The sequence below is a fragment of the Dendrobates tinctorius genome, unplaced genomic scaffold, assembly GCF_039654945.1.
Source record: "Dendrobates tinctorius isolate UK_male_01 unplaced genomic scaffold, ASM3965494v1 ptg000021l, whole genome shotgun sequence".
NCBI classification, from domain to species: Eukaryota; Metazoa; Chordata; class Amphibia; order Anura; family Dendrobatidae; genus Dendrobates; species Dendrobates tinctorius.
In genome coordinates this window covers 18,824,240-18,842,555 of record NW_027361689.1, presented here as the reverse complement: position 1 = coordinate 18,842,555, position 18,316 = coordinate 18,824,240, and the positions used below count along the sequence as shown (strand labels likewise).

General features: G+C 45.0%; 1 protein-coding gene across 2 annotated transcripts in view; it reads right to left on the bottom strand.

Annotated features, from left to right (window-relative positions):
* The window catches only part of GREB1 (growth regulating estrogen receptor binding 1), a 172,176-nt gene that overhangs the window by 94,691 nt on the left and 59,169 nt on the right, over positions 1–18,316 (bottom strand). For both annotated transcript variants that reach the window (XM_073568238.1, XM_073568237.1), the window contains 3 exons: positions 12,044–12,226; positions 9,739–9,870; positions 6,440–6,559 (listed from right to left, as the gene is read on the bottom strand). In XM_073568238.1, coding sequence (XP_073424339.1) covers positions 6,440–6,559; positions 9,739–9,870; positions 12,044–12,226 — 435 coding nt within the window. The remainder of the gene's footprint in view (positions 1–6,439; positions 6,560–9,738; positions 9,871–12,043; positions 12,227–18,316) is intronic.

Here is an 18,316-nt window from a genome sequence, read left to right as displayed (position 1 = left end):
CTCTGCAAATCTCTTCACTGGCTCCCATTCCCTCAGGGTATCCAATTAAAATTACTAATACTGACCTACAAGGCCATCTATAACCTGTCTCCCCCATATGTCTCTGAACTAATCTCCCAATATCTTCCCTTACGTAATTTCCGGTCCTCCCATGACCTCCTTCTCTCCTCCACACCTATTCGCTCCTCACCCAACCGCCTCCAAGACTTCTCCCGAATATCCCCCATCCTCTGGAATTCTTTGCCCCAACACGTCCGACTATGAACCACAATTGGATCCTTCAGATGGAACCTGAAAACCCATCTCTTCAAGAAAGCTTACAGCCTGCAATGACCCCGCTACCTCCTCACCACTACTGGAGCTACCACCTCACCATCACTGGAGCTGCTGCAACCCCCCCAACCTACTGTCTCCTTCCCCACCATCCTGTAGCATGCAAGCCTGAAAGGGCAGGGTCCTCTCGCCTCTATATCAGTCTGTGATTGTTAGTATGTTTACTGTAAGTGATATCTGTAATTTGTATGTTACCCCTTCTCATGTACAGCACCATGGAATCAATGGTGCTATATAAATAAATAAATAAATAATAATACTGTGACATCACGTTTATGGTCCCTGTTCTGCCACATCACTGTGTTTATTATTTCTGTACGGTGTGTGGTGTAGTGACCACTGTGTCCGCTAGGGGGCGCTGTGTGGATGTCCCAGGACGAGAGCATTTCCAGTGTCCTGATAGGTGTAGGATACTGAATGACCGTTATGTATCCCAAGGTGGATGGCCTTGAGATGGAGACATATGTGTGTGTGTGTGGATCAGCAGTGATACTGCTGAGGTGCTGTGTCAGGGATCAGTTACCTACAAATCCACCCAGGTGTGTGGTTAAGAACGCTATTGTAAAATGTGTATGAGTGGTTCAAGGACCTGTGATGAGGTCATAGCCATGTGACCTGGTGGGCGTGGGTACGGACCATATAAGGTGGCCAGGGTAGGTCACATGAGTGAATGCTGGGACCTGGTTGGTCCGTTTTGGAAGGTCCAGTCTGAGAGAGATGGGGCTGTCTTCCTAACAGCATGTGAAGTGGCTGTGTGTAATGGCTGCACGTGCCTGATGATTCCCTGGAGGGAATGGACGTCTGCAGCATGATGAAGGAACTATGAGGAAACCCTGAGGTGGGTGAGATAGCTGAGGCTAGAAAGCCTGTGTACGCATAACCTGTATGACTAGAGGGTAACAGAGCTGAACTCTGTCATGGACGCTATGCTGTTAAGTGACCTTTATGTTGCTGTTATGGGTTTATGCTGCTAAATAAACCGCATGGACTATGATTGTTTATGGAAAACCTGTGCCGTATCTGGTTTTGTGGCTGCTAAGCGAGTGTCCCCTACTTCAATAACAGCGCTACCTCACAATTGGTGGAGAATGCTATGGCAGTGTTGTAGCCTTGTTGCTAGGAGCAACGGAAGAGGACTGCAAAATTCGGTTGCTAAGGGCAACGGTTTCCAAAAAGCACGTGGTGCAGTGCTGGCAACGCTGAGCCAGGAGGGCTGACGGTCTGGAAAGCCGTGTGATATACTGACAGCAGGTCAGTGGAAAAGACTTAGGGGACACCTCTGCGGTAGAGGGGTCCGAGAACCTGCGCGGCCAGCAGGTGACGGTCGTGAAAGCCGTGTGAAATGCTGACCGGGGTCAGTGAGAAAGAGACTGGTGATTGCTAGGGTGCCTCTGCGGATAAGAGGTACCCGAGGACCTGTGTGGCCGACACAGGTAACGGACAGGTGTTCGTGTTGTACTGACCTGGGTCAGTGGGAAAGACTGTGTACCTGGAGGGTTCAGTGAGCAAGGTCCTGAAGGGTCAGTGTTGGGAGGTTCTGGAATAAGAATCGGATCCCTGGAGCACGTGGTATGACCTTGGACGTGGTGAGGCGTGAGTGCTGGGCAGTTTCAGGCGGAGACGGACGTCCTGAAGAGCACCCACTGAGCCCCTGGACCTGGTGAGGCCGGTGTGTCGGGAATCCCTGGGAGGAGGGTCGGCTCCCTGAATAGCACCCGGTGCGCCCTATGTGTTGGACGGTCTCAGGCGGAGACGGAACGTCCTGAATAGCACACAGACAGGACACGTGAGTTTTGTGTGGTGTTTTGTTTTTCTTTTCTCAACTCAGCCTGCGGTGGCTCAGGAGAGTCAAGAAGGTGACAAGCGGCTTGCTGTAACTCGATGGGGTTATGAAGGGGACAAGCGGCTTCCGGTAACTCGGCGGGGTTACGAAGGGGACAAGCGGCTTCCTGTAACTCGGTGGGGTTACGAAGGGGACAAGCGGCTTCCTGTAACTCGGCAGGGTTACGAAGGTGACACCAGCAGCTGTGTGTGAACAGCAGCCGGTGGTGTTGAAGATCGGTGACAGCAGGAGCTGTTGTGGTGCCAACAAGGACTTGTGGTATCGTAAGAGACATAAACTGTGTGGTGTGAACTGTGGTCTGAGAAGACCGGTATAACGGACATGGGGAAATCCCGAAAGGGGGCGGTTGGCCAAATCGGGGTGGTAGCCCAAAAGGAGGTGGAGTCCCAAATTGGGGTGGTAACCCAGAAAGAGGTGGAGTCCCAGAGGGGGGCGATTACCCAAATCGGGGTGGTAGCCCAAAAGGGGGTGGAGTCCCAGAATGGGCAGCGACCCAAATTGGGGTGGTCCAGAAAGGGGCCGGTGTGTCAAAAGAGGAAATGGCAGCACTGGTTGCCTCAGTGGGTATGTCTGGGGAACCGCAGTTTGTGTGTGTATGTCCTTTGAGGAGTGCGGCATGTATTTTCCAGATGACGGGCCACAGGTGTGTACCGTGATGCTGCACCGGGAAGGAGTCTCTGGTGGACTGGACTCAGAAAGTCAGGTGACTCTGACAGGAACCCCTCTCGTTTTATCTCTAGCCGAGAAAAACGTCAGGGTTCGCTGTAAACACGGGGTCACGGTGAACTATGCCGTAGACAAAGTAATGTTTGAGGGGACCAAAGGTGGTGAGTGCCAAGGGGGCGGGATATCACGGGACTTAGTCTATGCCTTGGAGAGGGGTCGGGACTTTGTTTTGTTTGATGACATATGGTCGGGAGGGAGACGTGTCGAATGTGGGGCCAGCAGACACTGAGACAGTGACGCCTCTCAAAGTGGACAGGTCAGAGGTAGAACTGACCGGAAGAAGAAGTACATCTGCCCAACGTACGGACCTGACGTCTCGTGACATGACGGATGGTGGACTGGGAGATGAGACGACTAGACTAGACACAGTGGTGGACGGTAACTGGAGGGTTCACTCGACTGACGGGACTGACCCAGTGGTACCCTTTGGCAATATAATTAAAGAGGTAGTAGTGCAACACGTGCTGGCCAAAAGAGAACAAGATCATGAGATACAGTTAATAAAGGAGACAGTGGAAGTACATCTAGAACGAGAAAGAGTCCTGAGACAAAGGGCCGAGCACAGGGTTGAGGAGCTCGAGAAAGAAGTCTTGAAGCTCAAAGAAACTGTAAGAGGTTTTTTGCGGGAGCAAAGAGCTGAAGAAGACAGTCACCCGGTCGGGTCAACTGTAGTGAGGGAAGTGTCCGTGGTAAAGCCAGAGCCTCCAAGAGAGCAAGGCCACGACCTTCGAGTTTGTGATTGATGTAAAAGAAGACATGCAAGAAGCCTGTGCTAAGGAAGGTGTGCATGAGGCTTTCAAAGAGGCGGTCAAAGTGTGTAAGGTGCACTGGGCGCCTGAGACTAGGCAGTTGGTGATAATATCAGCCAGGGAAGACACAGCAAAGCGGGTGGCTGTCCTGAAAAACATGCATCTGCAATGTCTTCACATCAAACAGCTGGTTAGGCGGAGTAATACGAAAGCTGCGCGACGCCTAGAGTTAGCAAGGGAGGCTATGGATCGGCTGGGTTTGCGGAAAGATGTAGTTCCGGTACCCTAAGGTCTGATTGGGAGAATCATTGGAAGATTCGGGCAGGTAATGCAAGACCTTGTGAATATCTCCGGTGTGGTGAGGATCCCTCTTGATGATGAAGACCAGGTATCCAGTGAAGAGGGTAGAATTCCCGTCCTGGTGGTTGGCTCCGTGGAAAGCCTGAGAAATTTTCGGATGCTCTTGGAGTATCGAGTGGGATACCTGCAAGAAATTGAGCAGTTGAGGCTGGACTGTCGGCCAATCAATAAAGAAGTACGGAACACCATGTGGCGGCCGCCTTCAACCCAAGATGTAAGGACCCGAAGGGTTTCTCCAAGAAATGACATGGCAGATGGCCGAAGAATGTCAACAAGTGGTAGTCCGACTGGCAGGACGAAGTTGAAAGAACGTAGTTCCTGTGAGACGCTGAATGAGTCAGACTCAGGCCAGACAGTAGGCTTAACTAAGACTTATGACCGTACCAACCGGGGGAGCTGGTCGGGGAACGAAACAGACAGGGAGAGGAATGTGATGACTAAACAGTATCTGATGACGCAGACAGGCTGTGACTGGAGGGCCAAAGATCAGGGCCGATATTCTGACCGCAGGGGGTGGGGGAGGCCTAACTTAGAGATGAGGCCGTATGACAGATGGAGACGGTTCTCTCGACCTGTGGGGCAAGGTGTAATGAGTGCCCGGTCTCGAGAACCTGGTGTAATGTTGTGTGTTCAACCCCACAAGTTTGAACAGAGGGGGAGGTATGTGGTGTAGTGACCACTGTGTCGGCTAGGGGGCGCTGTGTGAATGTCCCAAGAGAGAGGATGCATGGCCGAATCCTGAAGGACCGTTATGTATCTCAAGGTGGGTGGCCTTGAGATGGAGACTTATGTGTGTGTGTTGATCAGCAATGATATTGCTGAGGTGTTGTTTCAATGTGTCAGGGAGAAGTCTCCAGGTAACTGGGGAGACGGGCGGCCCCAGTTACCTACAAACCCACCCAGGGGGTGTGCTTGAGAATGTTGTGATAAAAGTGTGTGAATGGTTCAAGGACCTGTGATGAGGTCATAGCCATGTGACCCAGTGGGCGTGACTACGGACCATATAAGGTGGCCAGGGTAGGTCACATGTAGTGAATGCTGGGACCTGGTTGGTCCGTTTTGGAAGGCCCCATCTGGGAGAGATGGGGGCTGTCTTCCTGACAGCAAGGAACGCTGTGTTGAATGGCTGTATGTGCCTGATGAATCCCTGGAGGTAATGGACGTCTGCAGCATGAGATGAAGGAACTGTGAGGAAACCCGGACGTGGGTGAGATAACTGAGGCTGAAGAGCCTGTGTATGCCTTACCTGTGTGACCACAGGGGTTACAGAGCTAAACTCTGTCATGGACGCTATGCTGACGTTATGAAGTTTATAAGTTGCTGCTGTGGGTTTATGATGCTAAATAAACCGCATGGACTATGATTTTTATGGAAAACCTGTGCCGGATATGGTTTTGTGGCTGCTAAGCGAGTGTCCCCTACTTGAATAACAGCGGTACCTTACAGGTGACATCACTGTGTTTATTATCCCTGTACTATGACATCACTGTGTTTATTATTCCTGTACGGTGACATCACTGTGTTTATTATCCCTGTACTATGACATCACTGTGTTTATTATTCCTGTACTGTGACTTCACTGTGTTTATTATCCCTGTACGGTGACATCACTGTGTTTATTATCCCTGTACTATGACATCACTGTGTTTATTATCCCTGTACTATGACATCACTGTGTTTATTATCCATGTACTATGACATCACTGTGTTTATTATTCCTGTACTGTGACTTCACTGTGTTTATTATCCCTGTACGGTGACATCACTGTGTTTATTATCCCTGTACTATGACATCACTGTGTTTATTATCCCTGTACTATGACATCACTGTGTTTATTATTCCTGTACGGTGACATCACTGTGTTTATTATCCCTGTACTGTGACATCACTGTGTTTATTATTCCTGTACTGTGACTTCACTGTGTTTATTATCCCTGTACTATGACATCACTGTGTTTATTATCCCTGTACTATGACATCACTGTGTTTATTATCCCTGTACTATGACATCACTGTGTTTATTATTCCTGTACGGTGACATCACTGTGTTTATTATCCCTGTACGGTGACATCACTGTGTTTATTATCCCTGTACTGTGACATCACTGTGTTTATTATTCCTGTACTGTGACTTCACTGTGTTTATTATCCCTGTACTGTGACATCACTGTGTATATTATTTTACAGCTGTCACAACACTGCATTGATTATGTCTTTGGTGTGATATCACTGTGTGCACAATTCCTGTGAATTGACATCATACGGGCATGAATTATAGCATCTAGTAATACATGCAGCACCAGGACAATGGGTGGCAAAGTAAACAACATATGAAGGTATCAAAGGCGATTACAAACTTTAATAAACTGTTGATAAGTAAGAAGTGAGTAAAGTATTTTTACTAATGTCATCTATAGCATCACCCACCTAATACTGCAGGTCTGGTCTGTACAAGTGGATTCACCTTTGCAGGCGGCTGAGTGCAACATGTGCCGTTCATGTTCTGGTAAGACGCTCCATTCTGCACTTGGGGAAATCCATTTTCTCCTACAAAACATTGGTGAGAATTAGTCTCATAGGAGAAGATATAGCCTGACAGCAAAAGTAGAGTTCAGTAGTACGGGCCATAAGAGTATATAGAGGAGGTATATGGAGGTAAGTAAAGTGCATGCAGTGCCAAAGACCAACCTTGCTGAGATGTGGACATCTGATATCTTCTCCTATGTATCACTATTTGTAGGTCCGTGTTTTGGATCGCTTATATTGTACTATTGCACTTTATATTTAATAATTGAGAGATATTTGCTTACTTAATTATTCATATATTTTTTTTTGTGTGGCAGCTATTGTCTATTTACACCTCCATATTTGTTGTTCTTTTATGGCCAGTTGTATATATTTTTTGGATATATGTGATATATGAATTTCATTCATTAATTTGCCTTTCACATACTAAACCTAAATACCAACAGGTCTGACAAACCCACATGGTTAAATAACCATGTAGTGGTAGGATTATAATAGCCTATCATCAGTTACCACATAGAACCACATAAAGATGATCAAAAGGCAGTCAAATTATGCATAAAAAATACAATTTTTATTAGTACAAAATTAAAATAATATCGCCAAATACTGGTACAAATAGAAATAGAAAAGTGCAAAGTGTTCACCACTCATAACACTCAAGGACGCTCAGATCCAGGAGAACAGACACCACAGATGGAATATTCGGACAATATAGCCTGAAGCGCAATGCCATAGCTCTTATGCTGGCATCGCTGGTAGCCGGGCAACATAGCGCGTCACTTCCGGGCAGTAAGCGTCACTTCCGGTCGGGCAGTAATTTACGCTACGGCCAGGGGCTATAAAATGTTGAGACACAGTTTGTCTGGCAGGCCCCTTGAGAAAGGAGTCCGAAACGTGCGTCGGGGTGGACGCGCTGGCCCAGGAACCACGGCACCCGGTACCAATGACGCCAATAGGTAATTACCATGGATTATACTATGGAAGTCTTTATAGTCACTGGTATGAGGGGCTGACCCGGGTAGTGCTAGGCTTATGGGTGTGTGATAAGAGATATGGCATTGCACTGCAGGCTATATTAGGATATATTGGTGTGGTATGGTGTGGTATGATTCTTTATAGTCACTGGTATGAGGGGCTGACCCGGGTAGTGCTAGGCTTATGGGTGTGTGATAAGAGATATGGCATTGCACTGCAGGCTATATTAGGATATATTGGTGTGGCACAAACCTGATTACAGGGGGTTGCTTAGTGACTGATAAATATCCTGCTGTTCCTACATGGCCACACATGGGGCGCATTAAGTGGCATTAGGCACATAATGTTGTTATAGGTTTTTATAACGTCTACTATTTTTTGCTTAGTAAGAGAAATATTGTGCTTTAAATCCTACTATAACACCCATGTTGTCCGAATATTCCATCTGTGGTGTCTGTTCTCTTGGACCTGAGCGTCCTTGAGTGTTATGAGTGGTGAACACTTTGCACTTTTCTATTTGTACCAGTATTTGGCGATATGATTTTAATTTTGTACTAATAAAAATTGTATTTTTTATGCATAATTTGACTGCCTTTTGATCATCTTTATGTAGTTCTACATACTAAACCTAGCCTGATTGTGGCATCTAGGTGTCGCTGATTCCCTTTTTCATATTGTCATACATTATATATTACTTTTTTATTCAATTTTTGTAAACAATAAAATTTACATATTTTATTTATTGCCCCTTGGTCCTTTTTTCTTTTCAGTTGTCCCAAAGAGTCTGAAGGGATTTCATCAGAGATCATAATTCTTACACCAGCACTCTGCAGCCTACTCCCTGTACTTCCTGCAGAGTGTTAGTCTGTCCTTGATGTTTTTCTTGGAGAGAACTGACTTTTGTTTTACAAATTTCAGAATTTTCTTTCATCACTTAAATAAAATTAAAAAAATATATAAACTGGAGAAGTGGGCAGCAACTAACAGAATGGTTTTTAACAGGGAGAAATACAAAGTACTACATCTGGGCAATAAAAATGAAAAAAGCATATACAGAATGGGAGGAATAGGGCTAAGTGACAGCACATGTGAAAAAGACTTGGGTATACTAATAGATCACAGACTGAATATGAGTCAACAGTGTGATGCAGCAGCAAAAAAGGCAAATGCAATTCTAGGATGTATTAACAGAAGCATACAGTCTAGATCACGTGAAGTCATTATTTCCCTCTACTCCTCTTTGGTCAGACCTCATCTGGAATATTGTGTCCAGTTTTGGGCACCACATTTTAAAAAAGACATCAACAAACTGGAGCAAGTTCAGAAAAGAGCGACCAGAATGGTGACCGGTCTGCAAACCCTGTCTTATGAGGAAAGGTTGCAGGATTTGGGAATGTTTAGTTTGCAAAAGAGAAGACTGAGAGACTTAATAGCTGTCTACAATTATCTAAAGGGCTGTCACGTTGTAGAAGGATCAACTTTATTCTCATTTGCACAAGGAAAGACTAGAAGCAATGAGATGAAACTGAATGGGAGGAGACACAGATTAGATATTAGAAAAAACTTTTTGACAGTTAGAGTGATCAATGAGTGGAACAGGCTGCCACGAGAAGTGGTGAGTTCTCCTTCAATGGAAGTCTTCAAACAGAGGCTGGACAGACATCTGACTGGGATGATTTAGCGAATTCTGCTTTGAGCAGGGGGTTGGACCAGATGGCCCAGGAGGTCCCTTCCAACTCTACGATTCTATGATTCATGTTTGGTATCTACGTACCCGTACTGACCTGGAGAATCATATTGCCAGGTCAGTTTTACCATATATTGAACATGGTAAATAAAAAATTAAAAAAAACACTGCTGCAGCCCCTGCCCCCTCTCTGAAACAAAACGTCATCAGCGATGCTCATTTCACGGGCTGGCATAGTCCTAGCATGATGTGCACTGTGCGATGTGCACAGTGACAGTGCACTCTCTCATAGACTCAAATCAGCAGTAACAAGCCGGCAACAGAGCGAGTTGTCAGAATATGCAGCATGCAGAGACCAGTGATGTCACTTGTGGGGGCGTCACTGGTCTCTACACATCAGGTATTCTGACAATGTTGCTGGCTTGTTACTCATTGCTCAGAGCCTTCAACAGAGAGCACACTGTCATTGTGCACATCGTGGATGCAAATGTCAACAATCAGGAAGCAATGTATAGAACTTCCCCTCGGCCCTTACCTGCCATAGGACTGCCATTTGTCACCTGAATAGCAGGGTCATTCATCATGTTTTTCATGGTAGCAGAAGTGTCCAGCGCAGTGGGTCCGGTACTTGAGCACATGCTAGAGGAGGAATGGCGGCTTCTTACCTCTTTATGGAAATAAAATATAATAAGTTAATCAAATTTTTTTATATACAGTTTATATTACTAGCAAAGCAAGTTAATCAACATGTATCACTATGTCTATCTACTATATGATCATCTAACTCTGTCTGTCTGTCTGTAACGAAAATCCTGCGTCGCTGATTGGTCGCGCCCAGCCGGCCGCGACCAATCAGCAACAGGCGCAGTCCGGCCGCGAATTGGCGCGGCATTCAAACGAAGCACGCCACCGCTACAGCCGGGAGATCTGCGGCGCTAGCCGCTGATCTCCCGACAGTTGCCACGGGTCATCTCCTGCGCACAGAGGTCAGCGGCGACGCAGCCGGGAGATGACCGGCGCAGCGCTCAATGTGCGGATGGCACCCAGGGTCCGGAGGAGAGGAGACTCTCCTGCAGGCCCTGGGTACCATAAACCTGTAAAAAATAGAATTACAATAAAAAAATAGTGAAATACTCACCTTCCGACGGCCCCGGACTCTTTCTCTCCTCTCACCACGCGCCCGGCATCTTCTGGTCCCAGTAATGCTTTGCACAAAAGACCACTGATGACGTCGCGCTCTCGCGAGAGTGACATCATCTCCGGTCCTTCGCGCTAAGCATTACTGGGACCGGAAGATGCTGGGAGTGTGGAGAGGAGATCGAGGGCCGTCGGAAGGTGAGTATATCTCTCTGTTTGTAACGGAAATCCGGCGTGCAGAGCACTGTGCCCTCCCGATGCGGTAGCATCGGGCCTCCATCTAGTTTTTAATAACTAGGCACTGTTATTCCTTAGCATCACATTGCCATGTTTATTTAGACACGGTTATATTTTACTGTGTGTTGGTATTTTTATGGCACTACATAACATTAACTCTTTAGGGTCGCAGCCAATTTTGTTTTCCCCTCCCTTCGTCAAAGATCCATAACGTCTTATTTTCCACCGATATAGCCATGTGAGAGCTTGGGGGTTTTTTTTGCACGCGTTGATCAGTGGATTTTATTGGTACCATTTTGGGGTATATACTATATTTTGATCACTTTTTATAGTATTTTTTGGTAGATGGTTCTCTTAACAGCTTTTACCGTATGAGATAATTCATAGATCAGACTGTTATGGATGCAACAATACCAAATAAGCATTTTTTTATTTCTTTATTTTTAACTGGAGAAAAACAAATTATTATCTCTAGAATTATTGTATTTTATGTGGTAGTATTACTTAGGCACTTTATGGCAGTATATACCGTAGCTGGCACTGTGTAGTTGTGTGGCACTATTTTGCAGTAAACTGTTGACATTGGGTAGTATTACTTTTTTATTTAACAGTAAATTATTGATATTGTGTTGTACTATTTTGTGATACTGTTTGGTAGTATTATGTAAGCACTATATGGCAGAAAGTTTCTGTCACTGTGTGGCATTATTTAGTGACATGGGTAGTAGTAGTATTATTATTATTAGGCAATATATAGCAGTATAGCACTGGCACTTCGTGGTACCATTTTGTGGTAATGTTTGGTAGTATTATTTAAACACTAAAAATAGGTAAATTGTTGGCACTGTGTAGTACTATTTTGTGGTACTGTGTGATAATACTACGACAAAGTACAACAAAATATTACCATAAATTGTTACCATACAGTGGCAATAATTTATTGTTTTGACGCATAAATTACACCACACAGTGTCACAAAATAGTACAGCACAGGGCCAATAATCTATTTCCATAAAGTTTTCAAATAATACTATTTGGATTATTTACAGTAATGCATTTTTTGCACTTTGTAATACTATTTTGTGACACCGAGTGGTAGTATTACTTAGGCACTTTAGAAAGTAAATTATTGGTACTTTGCTGTACTATTTTGTGACATTGAGTGGTAGTATTATTTAGGCACACTATGAAAGTTAATTATTGGCACAGTGCTGTACTATTTTGTGACATTGAGTGGTAGTATTATTTAGGTGCCATATGAAAGCACGTTAAGTATTATTTAGGCATTATAGAGTAATAAACTGATTACAGGATGTGACTGTGGTGACATTATCATTGCATCATATGGTGCTATTATATGGTCGTAGTATGGCAATATTACTTTTTGTGGCAGCAGATTCACCACCAATAGTTGCACAGGAGCTTGCTGAAACCTAGATCTAGCCCTGCTAGTAGCATTAGCTCACCTGTCCCCTTCCAGGAAATCAGAGCGCCTTTCATCAAGCATCCCTGTGCATTCCTGATGAGATAATATTTCAAGTGTTTCTGTTTCTTGGGCTGTGTGGTCAACTTAAGGTTAATGTGGTTGGAAAACTCAGTAAAGTAGCGGAAGCCTTTCTCTCCACATCCAATACAATTGCCGGAAAATCCTGCACATGAAAGGAATAGAACAGGATTACAAACAGCGTTCCAAAAATACTATAGGCTCCGTGGTTCACATCTGCATGGGATGCAACGTCAGGCTCCGATTGGGGCCACATTGTGCAGAGTGTGCTGCTGGGCATCAGATACCTCCCTTGGGGCTCCCATGTCTCTCTTACCGGGCATTGGCGTGCGAGACTAGTCCGAGTTTCTCGCAAGTCTGACCCCGGCCTAAGGGTCACACCAGCGTGTATATTCTCACCCGAGAGAATCGGGTCGATTATATTATTCACGTTCTGATCTGAGTGTAACCATAGTGTGATCAGTGTCACCATAGTGTGATCCGTCTTTCTCGGATGAGGAGAAGTTGGAGATTTTTTTTAGCCATCTTCTTCATTGTGTTAATCTGTGAAAATCACACTGCACTCAGATGTCATCCGAGTGCAGTCATTGACTTGCATGGCCGAGTGTGATCTGATGATCAGGTCCAACCTGGACATGCTACCATTTTTTTGGGGGGGAGTGGTGTACATGTCCGATTTCTTCCTCGAGCAGGGTCTGTTCAAGGATGAAATTGGACTTTGTCGGAACGAGCTCGGACTGAAAATACGGCCATGTGCACGGGCCCGTCTACAAGATTTCAGCAAGGATTCTCTGCGTGTAAAATCTAAAGTAAGTACTTGTTCATGTAGCCTTCTATTTCACACAGCTGGGGGTTTGCTACAATGCATGCAAACTGTGCAATACTTTGGGTGAAAAATACATTGGCAGCGCAACGTCTGCTCTTTTGTCACGACGTTTGGGTTTCAGGAGGTAAAGGAGATGGCTTCCATCCACTGACCGCAAACGGAGATGTTGTGTATGGCTTTAAATGCTAAAAAAAAATCTAAATAAATTAGGAGAAATTTGAGCAAAATCAATGTAGCCGGCAGAGCTCGGACGCCCGGATGGTATTTTAATAGCGTTCATTCATACAGCAGCCTGTCTGGTTTCTATGGGGACTGTATGAAGCATCGGTGAACGCAGGAGGTAGCATCACATGCTGCGGTACACAGGTTGCCTGCGCAGGTCACCGTGACATCTCGGGTCAAGACAACTTGGCAGGCAGGACAATTCACAGTGCTAATCAAGGTATTTGCCAGCCATCTGCTTAGCATCCCAGAAAAAGCCTGCAGGAACATGAGACTCTGCAGAACTTTATCTCCGAACATCGGGGTCATAAAAGGCAGGAAACGCAAAACTGTGAAATCAAACAATATTCTCAGAGCCGAAGATTAATTGTGCTGTAAATCCCCACAGACAGGGGAAAAAAAGGAGGCGTATCTCATTGCATCTGACTCACTGGACGTGACCGCCCAAAGACACAGTTTTCCTAAAGGATAGGGAAACCTTCAGAATTTTTTTTTTTACTTAAATGACTGTATTAAAGGCTAAAAATATTTTTTGCAGTTGGATTTCATTAAAAATTTTGCACCGTTTGGCTTTTACAGGCTCTTTTGTTACCTGCAACATTGCTGGCTGCAGAATGAGTTAACTGAGAATCTATCGGCGAACACGTTCTGGCGAAGTTTGTAACTCTTTTAACTCTGTACTGATTTATACCGCATCAAAGTTTGCAAAAACTATGTTCTTTATAATATACATGTATCTAAAGGGTTTGTCTACTTTTCGGGACAATTTTATAATTTTTTTTTACGTTCACCTAATGTCGAAAGGTACACACGATGTCAAAGACCAGAATAAAGATTTGCTAGATGTGTTTGTAATGAGACTTAACTTCTGCAGCACTGCACCTCCTCCCACACTGATTGCTGAAGAAGAAAGCTGAAAGTTGTTAGTTAATCACACTCGAGTCTGCTGTACTGGAGCACGTCATCGCTCTGCTGTCATGATCCATGCGGGATCATGTCAGATAAGAGCACTGGTAACCTTTTTTTTTCCTCTCTCTAAGCTTTGTGCTTAGAGATAGTTTGCCCCCCAGTGGCCAGTATGGTCATTGCACTGTGTGCTTAGAGATAGTTTTGCCCCGGTGACCAGTATGGTCATTGCACTGGTGTTTTTAGAGAGAGTTTTCCCCCGGTGGTGGTTAGTGTAATTGCACGGGAATCACTAGCAGGTGTGTTTACTCAACAAAGGGGTGTCAGTTGTTCTGACTCACATTGGTGATATTGTTGGGCTTTTCCAACCATGCTGGGTGAAGGAAGGAGCTGAGGAGAGTCCAGGACAGCTCAGTCAGAGTCCTGGAGTGGCAGCTATGGTGTCAGCGAGAAGTTCGTGTAAAGCATGGTGGAGTGGCAGCTATGGTGTCAGTGAAGAATTCTTGCAAAGCTTGGTGGAGTGGCAGCTATGGTGTAGAGCTGCACTCAGTTGCTGGACTCTGTTGCTGGAAGCTGCACTCAGGTGCTAGACTCCGTTGCTGGACAGCTGCACTCAGGTGCTGGACTCCGTTGCTGGACAGCTGCACTCAGGTGCTGGACTCCATTGCTGGACAGCTGCACCCAGGTGTTGGACACGGTGGGAGGAAGATGCACTCAGGTGTTGGACTCTGTTGCCTGGAGCAAGTGCATCAGAGCAAAGCTAAGTGTTTCCCTGTTTGTCACTTTTCCTCATGTTGGTGTTAGTACAGCGGTGGGGCCAGTGCCTGCACCACCCAGCTCCCTAGTAAGGAATAGGTGTAGGGTGTGCTAGGGTGACAAGTATCCTGATTGGTGACAGGTGAGGAACCTGTATAGGGAAAGTTAGGAGTGTTAGGGACACTGACTCAGGGGAGTGTAGGAGGTCTCCACGTCCCTCGTTCCCTATCGCAGGGCCCACCGTTGTAAATGTTTCCCTATCCCCTGTGTCTTGTTGTATTAGTTACTGGCCTCCGTGCCGTGTCTTGTTGTATTACTTACCGGCCTGCTGGCCGTGTCACAGAGGACGGGGCACGTGACATCTGCAGTGAGGAGAGCAGACTGTTTGTCAGGACTGTACATGTCTCACACAGAGCCTGTTCTAAGCTATTGTGGGAGGGTGTCCTTTTTTCCACCTGTGTGTTGCTGCTTGCTTATGATTGGTCAGTGTCAAAGAAAGGAAGAAGTACACGCCCCCAGTGAAATCTCCCTGGTAAAGCCTGCTTGGACGTTTAAAAAAATTAACTCTTTAGCTGTAAACTATTTTGATCGCTAATATATATCAACAGAAAGGCAAACTTTAAAAAAAAAAAATAGATGAAAAGTCCACTGTAAAAGCGTGTATTTGGGATTAAAAATCCTTTTTCAATTGGTTTTCCTTAAAAATGCTGCACTATTTTCTTTCTATAGTGTCTGCGTTGCATTATTTTATCTGTCTTTTTCTGAGCTCCTCTCACTTGTTTTATGACCACGGACCACATCCAAGATGAATGTGCTGGCAAACAAAAGGGTTGCAAAAAACAAACAGTGCAAATTTTTTAATGAGACGCAATTCTAAAATAGATTTTTAGTCCCAAATACATGCACTTAATTAAAAAAAAATCCCCATAGATGGACAACCCCAACCCCTTCACGACCGATGACGTATATTTACACGTGTCCTTGTCTGAACACGCTCTGACGGAAAGCACGTCATTGATCCTGCCCAGGGGTGCGCCCGTCACGTGAAAAATAAAACTAGACATGTTTGGTATCTGCAAACTCGTGCTGACCTGGAGAATCATAATGGCAGGTCAGTTTTACCATACTGTATATCGAACATGATAAATAACAAAAAGCCAAAAAACACTTTGGAATTGCCCTTTTTTTGCAGTTTTACCCCACCTGGAATTTTTTTCCCGTTTTCCAATACACTATGTGACAGAATGAATGGTGTCCTTAAAAGGTACAACTCGTCCCGCAAAAAAAAATACAAGTCCTCATGCAGCTATATGGCTGGGAAAAAAAAAAAGTAATGACTTTTGGAAAAAGGGGAGAAAAAAAAGAAATATGGAAAATCACCCGGGGGTGAAGGTGTTAAGTAAAAAAATGCCACATAATTTTGAATTTATGAGCCACTTAGCAGAAAACATGATGCAATAACTAAGGTATTAATTCCAAAAACGTCAATGTGGGTATCACATCCGCTCCTTGTACTGGAGCAATTTGCAAGATATGGAATTTTGAGTTAAATTACAGAAATCTGTGATCCATCCATGCACTTCACCCCCAACTGCACCAATTACATAAAGGAGTAATCCCAATAACCTGAGAAATTCCCTGCAGTTTTCCACTAATATACAAATTGTAAAAGGCTGTATGTAGCCCTGCTGAAGAACAGGAGCTGAGCTGCAATACCCCGGAGCAGCCACTGCACGGTGTATAGTGCTCCGGACAATGTCCACTTCTGCAGGAGAGGCAAACCGCTGATTCCTGCAGATTGTTGTTGTCTGGAAAAGGGCACAGTAGAATTTAGAATTTAGATTTAGACATGAATGGAGCAATGATCCGTGCACGTATGGGGCCTGTCATGTGCACGGACCCTATGGGTGCATAAGGTGTGTCTGACCACCGTCATTGAAGGGGTTGTCCCGGACTTTAACAATGATGGCCTATCCTTAGGCTAGGTCATCAATTTCTGATCCGACACCCGCCCCACCCGTCGATCAGTCGTTTCCAGTGTCACCGGTGACTCAGTTGCAGGGCTGCATATCAATGCATCAGGCCATCAATGTTAAAGTCGCAGACAACCCCTTTAAATGACGACTGATTGGATGTTTGATAGCCTGTTTAAACAGGCCGACTCCACTACTGCAAGCAGGAAATACCACTTGTTTTCCATCTATCTCTGCCCTCCTCTGGCTCTTGTAAAAGCCAAGCAATAGATGGAAAACAAGTAGGTGGGAAGGTGCTCTGTTTGAGCATGCCAAGGATGCGTCGTGTGGCTGTGCTTGGTTTGAACAGTCATTTTCTGCTGACTGACGCCCTATAGGGTGGTCATACACATTAGACAAATATTAGCCAATTCCGATGAGTTTGGCGATATAGGCAATTTATCTTTTGTGTACTTCCATGCCATGATGGTTGGTGTCAGGGATGATGGCTTTTAAAGTGAATCTGTCTGCAGGATTTCAATACCTTCCACTTAAACTATGTATATGTGCAATTAGCTTTTTTAAAAACAAGTCCAGAAATACCTTTACATGGCCAGTCCGTTCCAACATCACTGAGAGATCAATGTTTGAATTAATATGCAAAAGAAGCTGAAAAGTTATGGTAGATCTGAAGCTTCCGTCACTCCAGCTCTATTCCCAGTCCAACACCGCCTCCTCCTGCTTGACTGACAGCTCCTTGACCTGAAGTCACATAGCATATAGGCTGTAAGTCAAGAGGCAAGAGGCGGCACTGGGCGGGGAAAAGAGCTGGAGTGACAGAGGCTTCAGAGCTACCATAGTCGCTCAACCTCATTTGCATATCATTTCAAAAGCTAATTTATCAGTAATGGAGGAATGGACTGACCATGTAAAGATATTGCTGAAATTGTCTTTGCATGAGCTACAGTTGTGGCCAAAAGTATTGACACCCCTGCAATTCTGTCAGATAATACTCAGTTTCTTCCTGAAAATGATTGCAAACACAAATTCTTTGGTATTATTATCTTCATTTAATTTGTCTTAAATGAAAAAACACAAAAAGAATTGTCCTAAAGCCAAATTGGATATAATTCCACACCAAACATAAAAAAGAGGGTAGACAAAAGTATTGGCACTGTTCGGAAAATCATGTGATGCTTCTCTAATTTGTGTAATTAACAGCACCTGTAACTTACCTGTGGCACCTAACAGGTGTTGGCAATAACTAAATCACACTTGCAGCCAGTTGACATGGATTAAAGTTGACTCAACCTCTGTCCTGTGTCCTTGTGTGTACCACATTGAGCATGGAGAAAAGAAAGAAGACCAAAGAACTGTCTGAGGACTTGAGGAACCAAATTGTGAGGAAGCATGAGCAATCTCAAGGCTACAAGTCCATCTCCAAAGACCTGAATGTTCCTGTGTCTACCAGAAAAATTGACAAGAGATTTCAATGCAAGATTGTGCGGATGTTGGATAAAGAACCTCGACTAACATGCAAACAAGTTCAAGCTGCCCTGCAGTCCGAGGGTAC